This window comes from Camponotus vicinus, unplaced genomic scaffold (assembly GCF_025532165.1).
Source record: "Camponotus vicinus isolate PSW18456_S1 unplaced genomic scaffold, iyCamVici1.0 SCAF_6, whole genome shotgun sequence".
Lineage (NCBI taxonomy): Eukaryota > Metazoa > Arthropoda > Insecta > Hymenoptera > Formicidae > Camponotus > Camponotus vicinus.
In genome coordinates, this window is record NW_028141978.1 from 392,046 (window position 1) to 411,734 (window position 19,689).

At 30.2% G+C, this 19,689-nt stretch overlaps 3 protein-coding genes across 8 annotated transcripts; 1 reads left to right on the top strand and 2 right to left on the bottom strand.

The window, feature by feature from the left end:
* Positions 1 to 2,555: 2,555 nt before the first annotated feature.
* On the bottom strand, positions 2,556 to 5,697 carry LOC145973104 (xaa-Pro aminopeptidase ApepP). 2 transcript variants are annotated; one of them, XM_083102296.1, is made up of 8 exons: positions 5,507 to 5,697; positions 5,297 to 5,350; positions 4,891 to 5,188; positions 4,077 to 4,722; positions 3,657 to 3,983; positions 3,420 to 3,550; positions 3,148 to 3,323; positions 2,556 to 3,075 (listed from the first exon to the last, which is right to left on the bottom strand). In XM_083102296.1, the coding sequence occupies exons 3-8, from the start codon at positions 5,186 to 5,188 to the stop codon at positions 2,953 to 2,955; spliced, it is 1,701 nt and encodes a 566-aa protein (XP_082958422.1). In that variant the 5' UTR covers positions 5,297 to 5,350; positions 5,507 to 5,697; the 3' UTR covers positions 2,556 to 2,952. The 2 variants fall into 2 exon arrangements, with proteins under 2 accessions (XP_082958422.1, XP_082958421.1); XM_083102295.1 differs by having other exon boundaries at positions 4,077 to 5,188.
* A 597-nt stretch (positions 5,698 to 6,294) lies between these two features.
* Positions 6,295 to 16,320, top strand: LOC145973857 (uncharacterized). 4 transcript variants are annotated; one of them, XR_014439560.1, is made up of 5 exons: positions 6,298 to 7,215; positions 7,440 to 10,389; positions 10,488 to 12,320; positions 13,465 to 13,539; positions 13,757 to 16,320. XR_014439560.1 is itself a non-coding variant. In XM_083103464.1 (3 exons), the coding sequence occupies exons 1-3, from the start codon at positions 7,093 to 7,095 to the stop codon at positions 7,618 to 7,620; spliced, it is 183 nt and encodes a 60-aa protein (XP_082959590.1). In that variant the 5' UTR covers positions 6,295 to 7,092; the 3' UTR covers positions 7,621 to 7,748. The 4 variants fall into 4 exon arrangements, 1 of the variants encoding a protein (XP_082959590.1); XR_014439559.1 differs by having other exon boundaries at positions 13,465 to 16,320; XR_014439561.1 differs by having other exon boundaries at positions 11,538 to 12,320; positions 13,465 to 16,320.
* Shtd (anaphase promoting complex subunit 1) lies at positions 8,484 to 19,683 on the bottom strand. Of its 2 annotated transcripts, XM_083103460.1 has the most exons (22): positions 19,104 to 19,683; positions 18,373 to 18,516; positions 17,864 to 18,181; positions 17,603 to 17,673; positions 16,618 to 16,727; positions 16,204 to 16,473; positions 15,492 to 15,891; positions 15,016 to 15,205; positions 14,532 to 14,937; positions 13,426 to 14,415; positions 13,073 to 13,323; positions 12,603 to 12,861; positions 11,797 to 12,300; positions 11,444 to 11,651; positions 10,815 to 11,135; positions 10,494 to 10,722; positions 10,209 to 10,414; positions 9,704 to 10,043; positions 9,389 to 9,572; positions 8,997 to 9,296; positions 8,799 to 8,927; positions 8,484 to 8,674 (listed from the first exon to the last, which is right to left on the bottom strand). In XM_083103460.1, the coding sequence occupies exons 1-22, from the start codon at positions 19,125 to 19,127 to the stop codon at positions 8,583 to 8,585; spliced, it is 5,946 nt and encodes a 1,981-aa protein (XP_082959586.1). In that variant the 5' UTR covers positions 19,128 to 19,683; the 3' UTR covers positions 8,484 to 8,582. The 2 variants fall into 2 exon arrangements, with proteins under 2 accessions (XP_082959586.1, XP_082959587.1); XM_083103461.1 differs by lacking the exons at positions 16,618 to 16,727; positions 17,603 to 17,673; positions 17,864 to 18,181; positions 18,373 to 18,516; positions 19,104 to 19,683 and having other exon boundaries at positions 16,331 to 16,468.
* Positions 19,684 to 19,689: the final 6 nt, after the last annotated feature.

The following is a 19,689-nucleotide window of genomic DNA, read 5'->3' on the forward strand; positions in this document are numbered from 1 at the left end:
GCGATAGAGAGTGCGGCTGCGATATGAAGTGGGATAAGGGTGGCTGGGAGGGGGGGGGATGGGGGCGAGCGGGAGTATACAGCAGCGAGTAGTAGGGCGAAAAGGGGTTGCCAAGCGACCATAACCGTGCGGGTTGCCCTTGACGACTAGTTGCGTCACTGCAGCGTCGCGTGACGTCACGCGACGCCACTGCCCTTGACCGTCGGGACCGACACTGGGGGAGAGCGTCCTGGCGAGCCCGCTTGCAATTCCTGCCTGTCCCGCACACCGGCTGTTTCCTGATACGCAGGACCAAAGTCTATACATAGAAGCGAACTAATACGCGAATAATGTCGAAACGCGCTCTTTCTCCCCCTCTCCCCCTCTCCCCCCTCTCTCGCTCTCTCTCTCTCTCTCTCTCTCTCGCTCTCTCTCGCACCTTTCGATATCTTCGCGCTGGAAGGCAGCCTCTCGCGATGTACACATGTATCGTAGTAACACGCGACTTGAAATAGCCATTAACGCGCTCTTGCCGGCGCTATTTTCGGAATTACGTGCCTCAGTTATTGTTACAGCGATTATAGAGTCGCGAACGGCGATGTATGTGACAAGCTCGCGTTGCGAGGAGTCTCTCGGTAATCGATTGACGCGAGTTTACACGTTGTATGCAATATTTATAGAATGACGCGCGAAGCTTACTTAACACACGTAATGAACTTATTTAATACGATTTCAATGACAGCTGCTCGTTTCCTACTATATTTTCTTTTATTCGTTATCGCGGATGACGGTAGACGCGATATCGCGCTTGCTTTTTGAAGATTATTAAAGGTACACAGTTTTATATATATCGGCATGCGAATTTTTCAGTATCCCAGTGAGAAATGTTGGTCGAATTTACATCGATTCGACATCGATTCGACATCAATTCGACAAATCATTCGTCGAATCGATGTCGAATCGATGTAGATTCGACCAACATTTCTCACTGGGATGCTCTCTTTTATCCTATTCTTCCAAAAAAAAAACCCTTGTAACGTTTTATTATATCTCACGATAAATTATTTTGGCCAGATTTATAAAAACTCTACAAGTTTTATTTAAAGCGCACACGATTTATACTTAATAATAATGACAAATATAAAATAGGCGAAATTGTATATATGACGTACAACTCGATGGAACATTTTTCTCTTCTGATTGATGGATGATTTTTTTCTCCATCGTTGTCACGCAAGTGTGGAATCTTTTTTCTTTGTATCTCGTTTTAATTATATTATAAAATATATATCTAGATAAAAATGTTCGTAATTTCGTCATTTTATATAAAATTTCTAATAACAGATAAATTACACGAATTAACAGAAAATTACGCTCGATAATAGGTGCTTTCCATTTACATCAAAACTCAGATAAATCTCACTTCTGTCTTTCTTTAACATGAATGTTGAAGAAAGACAGAAGTGAGATTTATCTGAGTTTTGATGTAAATGGAAAGCACCTAATAACTAAAAATAGTCAAATATCGAGCGAATATTTTGATATTCGATCTTTTATTAAATTAATTGATTCTATATAATATTTTTTATTAAATTAATTTATTCCACTTCTACTTTTATCATAATTCTATTCATAGTGAAGATTTAGCAGCGTAAGATTTAGCAGAAACTCGAATCTGCTTAGCGGAGACTCGAACCTTGTTTAGTAAGGATTTAAATCCCATTTAGTCAAGACTCAAACCCTGCTCAACGAAGATTCGAATCCCTTATTTCAATGGAGGATTTATAAATTTTTTGTTACGTACATTTTTGACTTAATAATTACTAAAATTGATAAATTATTAGAAATCGCGAAAATTTTATCGTTTTACTTTTTTGTTTATTATGTGTATATATTAATAATATACTTCTGATACATTATAATCTCATTTCGAAAATTTAAATTTTTTTTAAGCAAAACTTTAATCTTTTTCAAGAACGAATTGGATCGCAAAACAATAAGTAAATATTAAGTTTTGTAGGAATAAAAATAGAGATACATCTCCAAATATTCAAAACAGATTTTTAGTATATATTAGAATTTATAAAATATTCTTATTATATATAAAATATTACAAACTATTATTAATTCTCTCTTAAGATCATTCTGATCAAACTCCAATTAACTCAATCTATGACAATAATCTATAAGTAATAGAGTATTTGCATTAGCTTAAAATTAACAAATTTATAAATATAAAATCTTTATTTATATGTTTGACATAGAATTAGAAATATTAAATAAAGAATTATATAATAAAAGAATAAAAAATTTTTGTACACAATTTTGTCAATTGAATTAATCACTGTTTAATCAGAATTTGATTTAAATGATCCAAAGCTCTAATGTATAAATACGACATGATACATTCAATTTGGAAATTCCAAACTTCAAGTATAAGATTAATTAGTAAGATTACAAATAAAAAAATGTGTTTATTTTAATTATAAATGCGTTTTTTATGCAAATATATTACTACATTATATGATGAATGGAGTGTTAAAAAATGTGTAATATATCAGTCTGAATAAAAAAAATTATTATAATATGAAATATTATATGTATGTGTATAATTAAACATTTATAATACAATGTAATACATAAATTTGTAAATTTTTAATTACAAAACCCAATTAAGATAATATATTCTTATGTTATAAAGATATGATTATATGTCATTATTCCTTGTTCCTTTGTCTATATATATATTCACTTGCAGAAAGTTCACGCACGATAGATCGTAATGCATTACCTTATCATTTGTGTGTACAATTACATATTTATTTTTCTTATATATATTAATCGCAAATATTTGTTATCTTAATAAAACATTAATTGATTTGAAAACAAATTTGATATATCTTCTACATATATTAAAAAAAATTGTATATATAGTTTAAAACATATTATAAAAGTTGTTAAATTATGAAACGATTAGCGAGAAATAGGAAGAGTTTGCCTTTCTAGCCATTTAAGTGCTTGAATATTTTCTGCCCCTTGTAGAAAGGGTTTCAAAATCTTCAAACATTTTGCATGATAGTTGTTTATATATTCAATCTGAAATAAGATATATGAAATATAAGAGAAAATGTAGCATATTTAAATAAATAAATAAAAATATATATATACCTCTTTATGTGTAAGCATCGAGACATCAAGCAAACTGGTTTGAATAGGGACAAGCGTCACAGTTTCAAAAGTAAGGAAACCTCGATTTTTATAATTGTGAGGTGTCTTTGCGGGAACAACTAATTCAATGTTTTCCAGTCTAATACCGAATTTTCCATCTTCATAATATCCTGGTTCTATGTTTCAAAATTCACACATATACATTTTTATTTGCATCATATTGCCTTTAATTTTTTAATTAATGATGTTTGTCTTATATATTTTGATCATACCATTTGATAAAAACATTCCAGGTTGTAAGCCTGGATCATCTGGATGTGGTTTCCATGTAATACCAATAGGCTCTTCGTGAACATTAAGATAGGATCCTACTCCATGACCAGTACCGTGAAGATAATCAAGGCTATGAAATTAATTTAGTCAGATATACAAAAAAAATAAATTTTTCTTTAATAAAATGCTTTCTTCTTGCTTTATTATATTTTCATAAAAAGAAGTGCTTATTATACCCAACACTCCACAAACTTTCACGTGCCAATGTGTCAAGATAATTTCCTTTGGTCTTTAAAGGAAATATCATTGTTGAAAGACGGCATTGTCCTTTAAATACTCTAGTAAAACATTCACGTTCGAAACTCGTAGGTTCGCCAAAATGTAGAGTTCTCGTTACGTCTGTCGTACCATCTTGATATTGTGCGCCAGAGTCGCAAAGATAAAGTTCTTTATCTGTAATAGGCATATCAGTCTCTGCTGTAGGTGAATAATGAATAACTGCTCCATGAGGACCGATAGACGATATAGTCGTAAAACTTAATCCAACAAAATGATCTTGCTCCCTTATAAAAGAAAAAGAAAGAGATTTCTTTTGTTATATACATTTTACATTATAAAAAATGCATTTTAATAAATCACTTTATAAATTGGCTTACTGTCTAAATTTTTCCAGTTGCGTCGCACCTGAAATTTCTGTAATGTGCTCTTTTGTATTCTTGATCTTGTCTTCCAACCAAGCGAAATATTTAACGAGAGCAACAGAGTCTCTCACATGCGCCGCTTTCATACCCGTTATTTCAATCGGATTTTTTATCGCTTTCATAATGCTTATAGGTGTAATATCTGTATGTTTCTTGATTTCTCCGCAATCTGCATGTAATGCATAACTGGATTTATTGCTAATCCAAATTTTATCCTGATCTGTACATGAACTTACGAGTTCTTTCATATAGACATGTATATCTGCATAAGCATGAAAAATTGGATCGACACCTTCATTTTTTAATTGTTCTAATGCTTCTTGGCTAAGTCTACTTCTATCTACAAAGACATGTACATCTTTTAGAGTGAGGATAACATACGCAAAGAAGACAGGGTTGAAAGGTATATCGGACCCTCTCCAATTTAATAAGTATGCAATCCCATCCAATGCAGTTACTACAAGTACTGTCACATTGTTTTCTTTCATGGCTTCACGACATAATCTTATTTTATCTCCCGCACTTTGACCTGAATATCGTAATGACTGAGGTAAGATTATATTGGCTGTAGGTGCTGGTTGTTCATCGCCCCATACTTTATCTACCAAATTTTCAGAAAGAGGAATTAGACAATGACCGACAGTAGTTAGACTGGCATGTAACCTCGCCCATTCTGTATAACTTATTAAATTAGCATCTGCTCCAACTATAGATTTTGGAGCCAAATTTGAAGCCAACCATGTAGCAATTGTAGGTGTGTCTAATAAACCTTCTTTCATCAAGGTCCACTCCTCCAACGGATCTAATTCTGACATTGCTTGTGCATAATATCTTCCATCTGTCCACAGTAATGCTTTGTCGTACATAACAACCACTGTGCCATAGGAACCGCGAAATCCGCTGATAAAACATCGTCTTTGATCTCGCTCAGTCGAGTATTCTGATTGATGCGCATCCTCTCCATTAACGATCAAAGCCTGGATGCCCTTTTCTCTAATACCAGTTTGAACACTCTTCATTAATGCCCGAAGCTGTGTTAGCTTCCAAAGTCCATTCCTTTTTACCATCTGTTTTTGCATGATAAGTAGAATACTTTATTACTCTTTGTTCAACAATAAAACAATGATTGTTAACAAAGTATGTGGAAATATTTACATATATAACTTATTTCTTACCTTGAAATATTTTTTCTTGAATATTCCCTCTTCTTACACTAGTAATATACGACGCTGTAAAATAATGTAGATTTTTATATCGCTTGCATTTATAGAACTACAAGTGCCATGTTATCAATAGAATTATAAATACATCTCTCGCATAATCTTTTTAAAAAATCAGATATCTTATCTTTCTCTCATAAAAATATAACATGATAAATTGAATACCTTTATCTTCCTTAATGTGTAAATGTATGAAAAATTTTTCGAGGCGAAAGAACAAACCCCACTACAGACAATCTTCTCCACGACACATTGACACATATATCGGCGTACTGGATTGTATTCATGCAAGGTGTTGACTATTTGGATAAACAGAGAGAAGAATGAAAAGTGTCATGGCCCGCTTTTGGTGATTGCTGAAAGCGCTCTATGGACATTAAAAACGTGGGCACGAACTACGAAGCCAATGTCCACGAATGTTCTCAGAGGGTAACATATAATGTGCACAATTCTGGTTCTGTTCCGTGCTATGTGCCTGATGCTACGAAATAACGGTAACGCCAATGCTGTAAAACAAAAGACGCTTATGTAATATTAAATAATCTTAATAAAATAAATTATCTTAATAAAAATTTACCTTTTAAAAAAAATAAAAAAGACACCAAGTACACGCGTCATGTACAAAATAGTATTATTTTAAAACTCAAAAGCTCTATTGTAAAATATTATGTAAAAACTAATATATAATAAATATATAATATAAAATATAATATAAAATATAATATAAAATATATAATAAATTTATAATATGTTTCCATATGTTTCCTTTTGATCTACAATTCTATCTAGTACGGACATGAACCAATCGGTCGTTTTACCGAAAAGTGGACCTAACCATGTAGTTCCATTGGCTCTCAAATGGATCTACGGGGCGCCACTATACAACTTAATAAAACCGTCACATGAAAAACGACGGCACGGCCCCTCTCAGGCTTCTCTCGGTTCATACATTCATTCATATATATATGTATCATTCATACATTTATTCATATGAGTGAATACCGGTGAATGTGATCATTCATACATTCATTCATATATATTCTTTGTTGGACAAAAATTTGAAAGGATTTGTCTCTCTTATCTCATCGCTTTCATGTGATCTTACATTGCTCTCTACCTTTCTAACATTCATTTTCTCGTTGTCATCATCCGGTGACGCGGAGAAAAAAAAAAACATTTTCTCGTTAAATATTTTCGCCGGACGCATTATGTCCGGATACCAACTATTGGTTTTGAGATAAATTGACATCTTCCACGAAATTTAAATATATATTTTTAAGAGAATATTCTGGAAGAAAAAAGGAAAAGGAAAATAATTGAAATCGTATATCTTTTGAGAGTGCTCCAAAACGAGATATCCAAGAGTGAATTGAAAAATACAAAATAAAGGATATCTCTTTTTGTGATTCCGAAGAATTAGGCAACTTATTAAAATGATGTAAAAACACATCAGATCCTGATACAAAATATCCACGTGACGTTTCAGCCAACGTGAGTTACGTGTTGTGTTGTGAAAGGAACACGACAGATTACATCAAGTTACACAATAGTGGAGTTACAAGTGTTGAATATATTTGTTAACGATCTGTTAGTTCTAACTTCCTCCTTTGTGGAACATCTGAGAGATAGCTTTTGGTTGAATGTTTATTTTCTCACATGCTCTTTGGAGAAATCAAATCTGATACATACCTAATTTTTCGACGTCTGTAAGATTATTCATCATAATATTGCATCGTATTCTATGAATTATTATGACGCCTAGCCAAAGACAGCAGCGGGGTCTGCAGTATGGAATATTTTTGTTATGTATGCAGGCCCTAAATTTTGGACTTGACAGAATACCACCTGCTACTTTAATTGGAGTTATCTTACAGGTAATTGTCACTATATAAGTTTCTATGATTTTTAATTGCAAAATTATTAGAATTATTTGCGCGCAAGATCAATTAAATGAGACATCTTTCCAACATACAACTCATATATGGAAAATATTCTTTTCTTCAAAATATATATTTTTATAGGCAAATTTTTTTCATACATAATTATATATATTTCATTCTCATTTTGGTAATTTGGTATTTGAATATTTATTTTTTAGACTTTGTTATATACTGGATTGATACGAGTGCCATGGAATGCAGAGGAAGTATGTATATCAGCTGTAAAAATAATTAAATACAAAGATTGGCGATCATTTTTCCTTTCAAATTTTGAACATGGATCCGATATGCATCTGTATTACAACATGTTTTCCTTCATTCTAAAAGGATCGTATTTAGAACCCATATATGGAACAACAAACTTTGTACTCTTACTTGTTATACTATCTACTGGATGTAGCATTATGTATGTATCTTTGGGATATATGCTGATGCAGTTAACAGGAGATTATGGATATTTTACAACTTGCGCTATTGGCTTTTCTGCAACATTATTTGCATTAAAAGTAATTGCGTTGTGCGAAGAACGTGACAGATTACACAATGTCAATGGATTTACAGTACCAAGTAAATTAGCTGTGTGGCTTGAATTAATATTAATACATATGTTAGTTCCAAATTCTTCCTTTGTGGGACATTTGGGTGGTATTTTAATTGGATGTTTATATTCTTACACATTTATTGGAGAAATAATTGATAATTTCATACATATGATAACTGGTATACCCATTATACATGAAGAACAATTTTATAGAAAACGAAACACACTATTTACTTGACACATTTTATAATTTAATATATTTTTAAAATTTAATATATATAAAAATAATTTAATATAATAAAAATGTATGTACAAATAATTAATAAGAAACAAATTATTAATAAATACATGTGATAATTGTAAATAATTATAAATTTTTTAATTATTAATAATTTCGATATAAATGTTTTATGTTACTTGTGCATTAAATCAAATTTTACAAAACATGCTAAAGTGTCAAATCAAGTATATATAATAAATGTCAAGTAAAGATCTTTTTCTCTTAATTTTATTCTTGTAACAAACTAACTTGTTTACAAATTTTCGTTAAATGTTTAATGTGATAAAGTTTTAATAGTTTTTTATATAAGTATTTTTGTTATAATAAGATCAACAATATATTATTTTAATCTGATAATTTTTTTGTAATTTTTTGTAATAGCATTTTTAAAAATAAGTAAAAAATGAAAAAAGTCACGATTTAAAAAATTTTTTTTAATAGAAAGCTTTGAATATACATATGTGTATCACAGTATACATTTTACTTACAAATTGATTGTAAAATTTTATACAATTTGTATAGTGTTATATTTGATATATCAGAGGAGCGTTGCGTCGTCGTAATCCAATTCGCTAAAAAATCATTGAAATAAATAATCATTAAAAATAAAGAATGTGATTATTAGATACAAATATATAGTATATATATATAAATAAATATAATATTTTAAAAAAATTATTATATGAAACAACTTACAGATTATTTTATCATCAATTGGATATGGTATACCATAGAATATAAAATAAGCGCACATTCTAGCTAGAGATACAGTATCAGCTTGTACCATTCCATTAGTAAGATATTGTTTAAATAAAGGTTTCATGTCTGTGGAAAATAGAGAAAAAAATAAATCAAATATGACAAGGAATTACATTGCAATATGTTAATAATTACCATGCTCCCATTTATCAAGAATAACTGCTGTTTTTTGTTTAATCGCAAGCATACTTTCCAAACTGAGTAACAGATTCGCATCATCCATAGAATTAATTCTTTTTGACAGTTGTGATGAAAGAAGTTTTATTTGCCATATTGAAAAGCTATTTGGTTTTTCCTCAATAACTTTTAGATTTTTAATTATACGCAACCATAATGGTATAAGATTTACTTTGTCCTTTGTAATGCATTCATACACAATTATCGCAAATACATGAAGAAAATATCGTTCAAATTCCGGCATTTCCCATTGGGAACCTGTAAATTTATAAATAATGTTGATAAAAATGCCACTATTCGAAATACATTGCTTGGAATATATAATTGAGAAGTACAATTAAATCTCATACCATTTTGTAATGAATACTTGATGTTCTCAGAAGGATTGATTTCTTTCTTAGACCATTGTAAAAAATATGTTATTATGTTCAGTACAGTTTTATCATTTGTAAACGATGTAACGTACTCTGGCCGAGCAGCCCATGCAACTGCATTTTCTGTCGTTAAAGTTTGGGCTACTAAGCTTCTAAATCCCTATAATAAAATAAGAAATTAATTATTTATAACTTTTTCTTATATTAATATTTATATTTGTTTATCATTGAAAACAAATAATGAAAGAGAGAAATATGTATAAATATAAAATTAAAGTAATAATATCTTACACGGGGATCTTCCAGATATGATAAACAACCAGCCCTTTGCTTAATACTTAAGAAATCGTGTCTTTCCAACATATTTTCTAATTGTTGCCAGTTATGATGCTTCTCAAATATAATTGTCCAATATCTTGTATCTTTCAATTCAATTTTTTTCAAATTACACAGCTGTGGTAATAAACAGGGTGCTTGTAAACTAATCTCTTGTCCTTCAGCTTCCCTATCAGTCTCGAATGTTAAATGTATTGTGGCATAGCAATACTGACCAGTATCTATGTCTTTTGGTAAGATAATACGTGGTTCCGCTGCTAATACATACAAGTGACGCAATGCTTGTAAATGATATCTGTCAAAATAATGTAAATATCGAAATAATAAGTCTTGTTTAAATGAAATTTCCTATAGTAAGTTTTATAATCTAAGAAAAAAAAATATAAATTATAATTTGTTCATTTCTATTGAAGTATAAAGAATTATGCAATGGCGTGAACAAAATACATAATACAAATACCTGTTGTCGTTGCTGTGAGTTGGAAATTTTGGAAAAAGCGAAATTATAAGAGCTGCGACTGCATTTGGACTATTAGAAAGAGTGTATCTCCCACCGCCTAAGAAAAGAAGACCGAGGGCCATATGCGTTGCCAAATGAGAACCGTACGTGACAACGCCGCTGGCAGGTCCTATGCGAGTGCGTATGTGTCTGCATATTCTTATAATCTGTATATATATTTTATACAACATATATTAAATAGTCAACAAATTTTCCATTATAACTGTTATGAATATCAAGACTTACATCCAAATCACCGGTACCCGCCATTACCACTGCAGTTGAAAGCAAAACAACGTTCAGACATGTTTCAACAGTTGATTTGCCAGCTAATTCGGCTATAGTTTTATGCGACAATGCCGTAAACATCTGAGCGTAATTGTATAAAGTCTTGAAAGCATTTTTATTAGCAGTGCCTGCGTATCTTAATCCCAATGCCATGCAAGCACCAGCTATAATATTGCAGTAAGCCTGACTATAAATTGTATATTATTAGTAACATGATCAGATAATAAAGATATAAACAACTTACAAATGCTTTAAAAAATACAAAATATGATCACTCACTTGATAGTTTCTAAATCCACATTCTGTGTAATTTCCGGCGTAGGCTTTTGTAATCTGTATTTGTAAACGATATTAGGTACGTGACTAGAAACCCACGATTTGGTTGGCTCGATATCATCCCATAAAATTAGCGACTTTGCGAGCACTCGTAACAGCAGAAAATCTGGCCTTACGAATTCTAATAAATACTGCGTATCAGGAGGTTGCATCCACTCGGCTACCGCACGATTTCCAGTATTAAAATACATTAATCCTAAAGCTATTGTTGCTCCCGGGCTTGTTACATCGATATTTATCGAGTCACCTTCTCGTATTTGATAACTATAAAAAAAATAAAAAAGTCTAATTTATGAATTCTTGAAAATTTGAACATCGTAATATAATGAATGTTCGTGAGAGTAAATTTGTCTATTTTATTTCAAAAGTTTGCTCTTTGCGAAAATAAATTATTTGTCTTAATTTTAAATTTTCCGAGATATCGAAAATTATCGAAAAGGTATCTATTTTTTTTCAAAATATTATTTTTGTTTTGAATTGTGTGAAATATTGTATATATAACTTAGTGGATTCTTATTTCTCGCGAACGTATATATTCACTTCTTAAAAGAATTAAAGAACAATGATTATACCTGGGGGACTTGTATTTATCTTTTTGTGCTCCAGAGAAAGGTCTTGTGTATCCACCGACCATGTAATAATGTAAAGTATCGGGTATGCTTGCAGGTACATCCGCTCCACCACCAGAACCAAGTATAACTAAACCTAATGCTAATCCTGCTGTCAAGGAATATGATTCACGGTCCACACAATTTTTCATTTCAGGCCCTGGAGGTCTACCTATAAAGACAAATTTTTATATTAAGATATGTTAATACATATTTTGCATATTGAAAAGTATATGTCTAATAAAGAGAAAAAACAACTCGACAAACTTTTATCCTCTATTTGATTTAAAATTGATTTTGATATGTATTATAATTACCAATTTCAGATAATAAAGCATGGGAAATATGTCTGTGAGCAGTTCCTTGGTATACGAGACCAACACCCATCAGTGCCGCTATTTGAACATTCTGTTGTACATTTAATTCAATACTCGTCGGTGGCAAAAGCGTTTCTACGTGTAACGATAATAGCTTAGTCATAGATACGTTCATTGTACCGCGATGTGTTGCTGACAAGCCAAGCAAGAGTCCAACACTGGTAGCTTCATGACAATCAGCTAAATATTCATATGTACTTAAAGGAGCTAAATTTTTAAGATGTCCGTTTAAACCGAGAGCCATTAAAAATCCTGAGTGTTCTACCCCGTATTCACCCTGTTGCTGTTTATTGTATACTATCCATGTCGAATCAATGTTTGCAGCATCTGGATGAATACACAGGCCTGCAGCTACGCCGTTATGAAATAATGGCCACAGATTCATATTTGGTGCAACATCTATGTGAGTTAACTCGACGGTATTTCCACGGGGAGGTGCCTTGCCTAATGAGAATAAAAAGCAAGTTAGTTTTTCAATAATAATTAGTTAAATACGTTATTTTTTTCATAACTGCAAAAGCGTCTGTTTTTCGTAATAATAACTTTCAACACATTTATTCGTTTTAATTTAGTTTCAATTTAGTTTTTTTATCTATGAAATAAATGTATATTTATGCTCTAAAAAGAGAAAATAGATAAGAATAAAGTGCATGGAAAGAGTAATATTGAAACTTATAAAATTCATAAAATTTAATATTCATAAAAAATATAAACTTGAAGTTCTACATAGAACAATATAATCATACCTGTCAAGCATAATCGTGGAATAGGTAATTGTTCTGTTATCATTGGTGTGGAAGTTCTCAATGTAAACATGCCTCTAGCTACAGGCAATGCCATTGTTCTTGTGCATAATGTATGCAGATGCCTCTCTTGTTCTTCTATAAATTCATGATCACTTACGTTTGATCTTTGAACTATTGCGATTTTTACTGGTTTTGAGGAATTGAGCAATCTTCGCACTTCAGCGACTCTATGATCCTTGCTAAATCGTAACTTTAATATCTACAAAAACAAATAGAATACAAGATAAGAGTTGTAAGTTTAATATATAAAACAAACTATAAAAATGTTAGCTATATATGTGAAGCATTCTGTATTAAAAAAAAAAATGACATATGATCAAAATTAGATATCACAAAAAAATGTATATGATAACATTTTGTAAAACATGTATAGAAGTAGAAACATAACGTAAGAAAGCATGCATATATACCATATCATCAAATTCCATGCCATCATCTTGTTCATCCTTTATTCCATAATCCTTTGTTTCGCCGTCAATATATTGTAATCTTGACAATGGTTTTAAATGCTTATCTAATGCGGCTAAATCTTGACGATCCACGAGTTCGTACGCATGCATAGGCCAATTTGATGGTGGACATTCTCTACATCTATGCATAACATCTTTTATCATTAGAGATATCGCAGGTGGCAATATTTCGAGATCTTCTTTAGTCATACCTAAAATTAATTACGAGTCTATTTTATATTTTTGGAGATAGAAAGAAGGAAATAACATTTCCTACAATTTCCGAGTATCTATTGTAAAGAGAGTAATCTTACCCATCTCATAATACATTAATATTATTCTATCTGTTGCAGGCTTCTCCAATTTTTTCCATATCTCTTTATCAGATTTGCCTCCATTTTCTTGAAGATCGATGCGACTTCCAGCAGGTATAATTAATTTAATATACTTTTCCATTTCTATTACATCAACGCGGTTTTCATTCGCCACAAGTACTGTTAAATATATTACATTTCTCGTTCTTCGATTAACGTGACTTAGATATGGGAATGCATTTGTCTCTATTCCATTTAGCATACTGTTTAATGTTTCAAATATGTTCGGCGGTTTTCGAGGAATATAATTTGGAATTGTTATTTTCTGTAGATCCGAGTCACTAATCTGAGACTTTACGCTTTTTAAATAAGATAATGATGGAGAATCAAGAAAATAATGGTGAGCGTACATCTCGAACTTTAAATCTATGCTCAATTGATACAGTAATTGCCCGAGCAATGGTAAACTTTCCAATATAACACTGTTTAATTTCAATTCCTCATATAAGAGATGAAGAGAAAATAAAACAAGCGGAAGATGTGGATATAAAGCGGCTTGTACATTTATTTTACCGATGTTATTTGCTTCTGCAGTATTTTTGGGAATCGTGCAAAGAAAGCTGGATATCTTTTGACTTTTCAATATATTTGAAATAAAAAATTGGGAATTTTTAAATTCGTTCGATTCCAATATGTACAGCCAATCATCTACAGATCCACAATTGTTGGTTTTCTGTTTTTTAGGGAGCACTGTAGGACTATTACTATTATATTCTGTAAATTGATCTTTCTCATTATTTCGTATTAAATGTAGTTTCTCCACATCGTATCCCAATAATGTAAACAGAACTACGAGGAAGAGATCCCATTCTTGCGCCGGTGAAAAATCTTGCGGACCAGGAGCGTTTCTAGCGCCGTACCATTTAACCAATAATTGCATTGCTAAGTCTCTTTGAAGTACACTTCGCAATGTATGTAAACATTTAGTAACTATAAAAGATATATTTATAATCGTATTTTGTAAACTTTGTAAAATATATTTAACTTACTCGCTCATATTCTTATATATTCAATAATATTTTGCGCGAGAACATGTAATTATTTACCTAAAGGAGATGTACTAGATACGGGTAATGTTATACGAAAGTATTGTTTCTTTCCGCATTCCATGGTAATCTCATTGCCTACAGCGTCTTTCAATGCAAGAAAATTTGTATCCAGTAATGAATTTTCTAAAAGAATCGGCGGACGAGCGCAATTACCACCTACAGGACTTAGTAAATGCATACTCTCTTCAAATTTAATTTCATGTGAAGGTGCACAATTTTGACAAATCAAGGAACTTCGTCTCGGAAATGGAGATGCAATCTTAGAATTACTATTTGATAAAAAGTAATTACTACCCGTAAGATTGGACAGTATACCAGATATATGTAATTTGCCCACACATGTAACTCCTGTATATAATGCTATACTATTTGATAAATCTACAATTGCTATCATGTGCAAATTCTGCAAAAAAATAGAATTTCTTATACAACTTATATAAGTATCAAATTATATAAATTTAAAAGTCTAATATGTACTAACTGATAAATTAACAGCATCCTTGGCCGCAATGTTTGTTATCATTCCAAAAATGATTTGTTGTTGTTTATTAGTCTTTTCTAATCTGACTAGAAAAAGTTGCAAACGATTTGGAACCAAATAGCCCAAGTAAGTCTGTCCAACAAGATCTGATGTTAAGAAAACCTTTGATGCACGACCATAAACAATGTCTCTAGAAAAATAATGATGAGTATCATACTATGTAGAGTATTAAAAAATTTATGTTTATCCTTTGACATTTGAAAATATAAAAATGTATCTTGCTTTTAAAAATAAATTTGAAAGAATAAAAAAATATATAGTCACAAAGCTTATAACTCTACATGGAAAATTATTTAAGTAAATGTAAATCTATAGATTCAAATTTTTTTTCAAATTATTATTCTGCTGCATATAATAAAAAAATAAAACAAACTATTAATTCAAGTTTCTCAATAATACAAACTTTCGTTACTTACTTTGATATACCAACGTTTTCTGTCCATACATGTTCAAGACAAACTTCAGGATATAAAGGTTTGCTTGCAATTGTAGCATCTTTCAATTGAACATTGTTATAACTAGTAATTGGACTATGTATTTGACTCGAGGTAGTTATCATAACTGTCTGATGTAATCTGCTGTGATAGATATTTGAATTTGTAGGTACTCCAAGCAAAGGAGACAAAGCTGCTGAATGTGTGGGCGATTGACAACGAGAAATGGTAGCCATCGAGCTTTGCGAGCGTGAGTGCTGCTGCTGCTGAGGAGATGGTCCACCTGAAGCGGTGCTATAAGAGGCAGTACGCGATCCGAATGGAGTATTAGATAGTCCCAGACCTATACCAGTATTGTTACTCATTTGTAAATTTGGAATTCCTGCAATACATTTATTCACATATAGATTTTATTAATTTTCTTTAAACAATCTCTTATTTTTATTTAACTTTACCATAATATATTTGTGATAACTGTAGCAATTTTATATTTAATAGTATTGTACACACAAAAAAAACGCGCGTTACATCGATGAATTGTAAAAAAAATTATTATGCACAATGAAATATTTATATATATTATGATAAAATTAAATCCAGGAAATTATACACATGTGTGTGTGTGTGTGTGTGTGTGTGTGTGTGTGTGCGCGCGCGCGCGCGTATTGGCAATTGTACATGAATATATTTTTACCAAGAAGAAAGGGACTTTGATGTCCCTTGTTGGTGCAACTTTTATTGATGGATAAATTGCTGCCAACATTTAATGATGACATGTTAACTGAATGATTTAATAAACTCGTATCGTTAATTCCACAAACTATTTGGCATTCTTCTGCTAACGCTTTGCGAATCTTGTAAACTGAATGCAAGCCGGACTTTGTATCATATATGACTGCAAAGGATGGTTCTGAACTAGTGAATATAATTTGTTGACTTGATTCATTCATGTACGACAAAGATCCTAAAATATTTAATTTTACATATAATGTATTAAAAATTAATCTAGCCTTAATTTATTATCATGTAAATAATACATGTGATATAAATATATGACATTTTGCATGATTCATTATTTTCAATATTTAAATTTTAAGAAAATATTTACCATGTTTAATAAGCAGAGGACAAATCTCATCTAAAGGATGCATTAATGAAAAGGCAACAGGTAAATTATCATTTTGAGTTGGTAATCTGCTGTTTTCGAAAGATATGTACCTGAAAATACAAGCTACATTGAAATTAAACATCAATATTATGATTATAAATAAAATATAAAAATGTAAGAATAAAATGAATATATTAATAAGGTTATTATTCAAATATCACTAAATTATATATTTATATATATTTAAATACATATATACATTATATATTTATATATAATACATACTTTATATATTATATATTTAGATACACAGGGTGTCTGGAAAATCGCCCGCAGTACTTCGAAAAGTGATTCGGGATCCAAAAAGAAGGAAAAAAGCTATATTCAAATTTAAATTTAAAAATTTAAATTTGAAAATTTAAATTTGAAAATTTGAATTTAAAATTTAAATTTAAAAATTTGAATTTGAAAATTTAAATTTAAAAATTTGAATTTAAAAATTTAAATTTAAAAATTTGAATTTAAAATTTAAATTTGAAAATTTGAATTTAAAATTTAAATTTGAAAATTTAAATTTAAAAATTTGAATTTAAAATTTAAATTTGAAAATTTGAATTTAAAATTTAAATTTAAAAATTTGAATTTAAAAATTTGAATTTAAAATTTAAATTTGAAAATTTGAATTTAAAAATTTGAATTTGAAAATTTAAATTTAAAAATTTGAATTTAAAAATTTGAATTTAAAAATTTGAATTTAAAAATTTGAATTTAAAATTTAAATTTAAAAATTTGAATTTAAAAATGGTCAAATTTAAATTTTAAATTTAAATTAAATTTTAAATATTTATATAGCTTTATTTTCTTTTTGGGTCTCGAATCATTTTCCGAAGTATTGGAGGCGATTTTCCGGAGACCGTGTATATTTAAATACATATATTGTATATATATATTACATTCAAATATCATAAACTATATCTTTATATACCTTGAATCTATAATTGGCACTTGGCATTTTTCAAGTATAATTCCATATTTTGTCGGCCATACTGCAGAAACCTAAATCAATTAATATATTTACAATGGTAATAAATTAATATTTCTATTTCATTTAATAATTGTAATAATTTTATAAACAGCTGCTATTTTCAGAAAATATATATAAATAATTTCTTTGATATAATATATCAATTTTTTCTCAATAAGAATCAACAATATCATCAAATTATTCCCAGTTTTCTGTTTTTACCTGAAATTGTAAAGTAGAAACATAATCTTCGCCGCATTCTGTAAAAACCTTAAGAGTATACGAATCAAGCAGGCAGATACATTCTAAAGATTTGTGAATAGAATCTTCAGCTTCATATTCTTTGCCTTTAGTTAAATGATCCGGAATACTTGTATGAAATGTACACCAAAGTGCATGCTTAATATCTGTTTCACATGTATAAGTTGCTTCAAGTACTTGGGTGTTTTGGTTGCCCTTACAATGAACAGCAACTTTACCAGAGTAATATAATTCTTCTTCTCCGCATGTTTTATTACTGCGTACTAACCATGTTTCTTTCTAAATATAATTTTTTCATTCAGTATTACTTCAAGATAGATGAAAAAAATAAAATTATGAGAGATGGCAGTTATTAGGAGATATAATTTTTTTTAAGTTAGCAATATAAAAAAACATTGTCAATTGTAATCTATTTTTTTTATCTCCTTATAACACCATTCTCATTTCTTTACTGTCCTCCAAAATCTTACAGGAGACTTTTCCGATATATTTACTTCACTGAACTTTTTTAGTAAAATATTTTCTCCACAAGTTGTTCGATTATTAGATAACTGTTGACTAATTAATGATCCAGGATGCTTCAAGATTATCTGTCGGCCACCTGGCGTATATTCCTAAAATAAATAAATAAATAAATAAAGTATATGCATGTATATAATTATTATTTTATTAGAACTTAAAGATTGACATAATTACAAATTATTGTTTACACATATTTGTCACAGTAAATCTTGGGAATACAAGCAAAATGAGAAGAGAAATTTCAATACAAATCAGTACATAATTTGGTATTTAATCTGTATTTGGATCATTATTAATCTAAATAAAACAATGTGTTCAGATACAAGCTGATGTAAACAAAAGTCATGTGCAGTAGACCTAACCTAAGCTTGAAAATTATGACAGAAAAACAATATATAGAGATCTGTCTAAAATAAAACAAAGGGAACAAATAATAAATCACTTGTGTATAGAATATTTCTACAGTGATATATTATTAGGGAGATTGGAGAGTTTTTAAGTGAGAAAAAGAAAAATTTAGCAGTCATGTCTTTACATTATCCTGCGAAAGTGCTTTGAAACAAATGCTTTTGTTTACATTTATACTGTTAAAAAAGTGCATTTGCTTAATTCTTTCAATTGTACGATTAAATATATACAATGATTAAATATATATAAAATTTATAACAATCCACTTTACCACCGGTTCTGAGGCGGCGATCATCTTCTCCCTGGTTTCATCCAGATTTGCTGACTATATTTATGAATACGCGAAGAATCAATACCCCCCAACTTGTTTCTTAAACAATACTGTATACAAACCGTACAAAACAACGCGATAAAGGTTCTCGAGACACAAATCGTACACAAATCATGAAAAACCACACCATCTTCGAGAAGTACCGTCCAGAGAGAAGCCTGAGAGAGGCTATACCGGCCTCGCTATTTTTCGTGGAACAATAAGACGCACCAAATTATGACTTTACCAGCAGTAGCAAGAAATGGATGTACAATGGAATAATCGAATTAACCGACAGAGTTATCGAAAAGTGAATATGGATATGTGTTTTCAATTTCTAAAAGTGGAGATAATGGCGCTACTAAACGTCTAAATTGGCCACTGTCAAAAATATGCAACATAAACAAATGTGCGTAGACAAGTTTTGGCCAATCAGAGTTGAAAAATAACAATTATCATTTGAAAAAATATATTAAAAATAAATATAGTCTATATATTGACAGATATTATAAATATATGTACATATTTATGTAAGGAGACACGCGAT

Bases quoted from the DNA above. Each gene is read 5' to 3' on its own strand.
- LOC145973104 (XM_083102295.1), bottom strand. From the start codon at position 5,188: ATGGTAAAAAGGAATGGACTTTGGAAGCTAACACAGCTTCGGGCATTA. The intron at 3,984-4,076 runs GTAAGCCAATTT...TTCTTTTATAAG, and splicing joins CAACTGGAAAAATTTAGACA to GGAGCAAGATCATTTTGTTG. The intron at 3,076-3,147 runs GTATATATATAT...ATCTTATTTCAG, and splicing joins CGATGCTTACACATAAAGAG to ATTGAATATATAAACAACTA.
- LOC145973857 (XM_083103464.1), top strand. From the start codon at position 7,093: ATGACGCCTAGCCAAAGACAGCAGCGGGGTCTGCAGTATGGAATATTT. The intron at 7,216-7,439 runs GTAATTGTCACT...TTTATTTTTTAG, and splicing joins TAATTGGAGTTATCTTACAG to ACTTTGTTATATACTGGATT.
- Shtd (XM_083103460.1), bottom strand. From the start codon at position 19,127: ATGATCGCCGCCTCAGAACCGGTG. The intron at 17,674-17,863 runs GTAAAAACAGAA...TAATTGATTTAG, and splicing joins TTTCTACTTTACAATTTCAG to GTTTCTGCAGTATGGCCGAC. The intron at 16,728-17,602 runs GTATATAAAGAT...TTGTATTTTCAG, and splicing joins GTGCCAATTATAGATTCAAG to GTACATATCTTTCGAAAACA.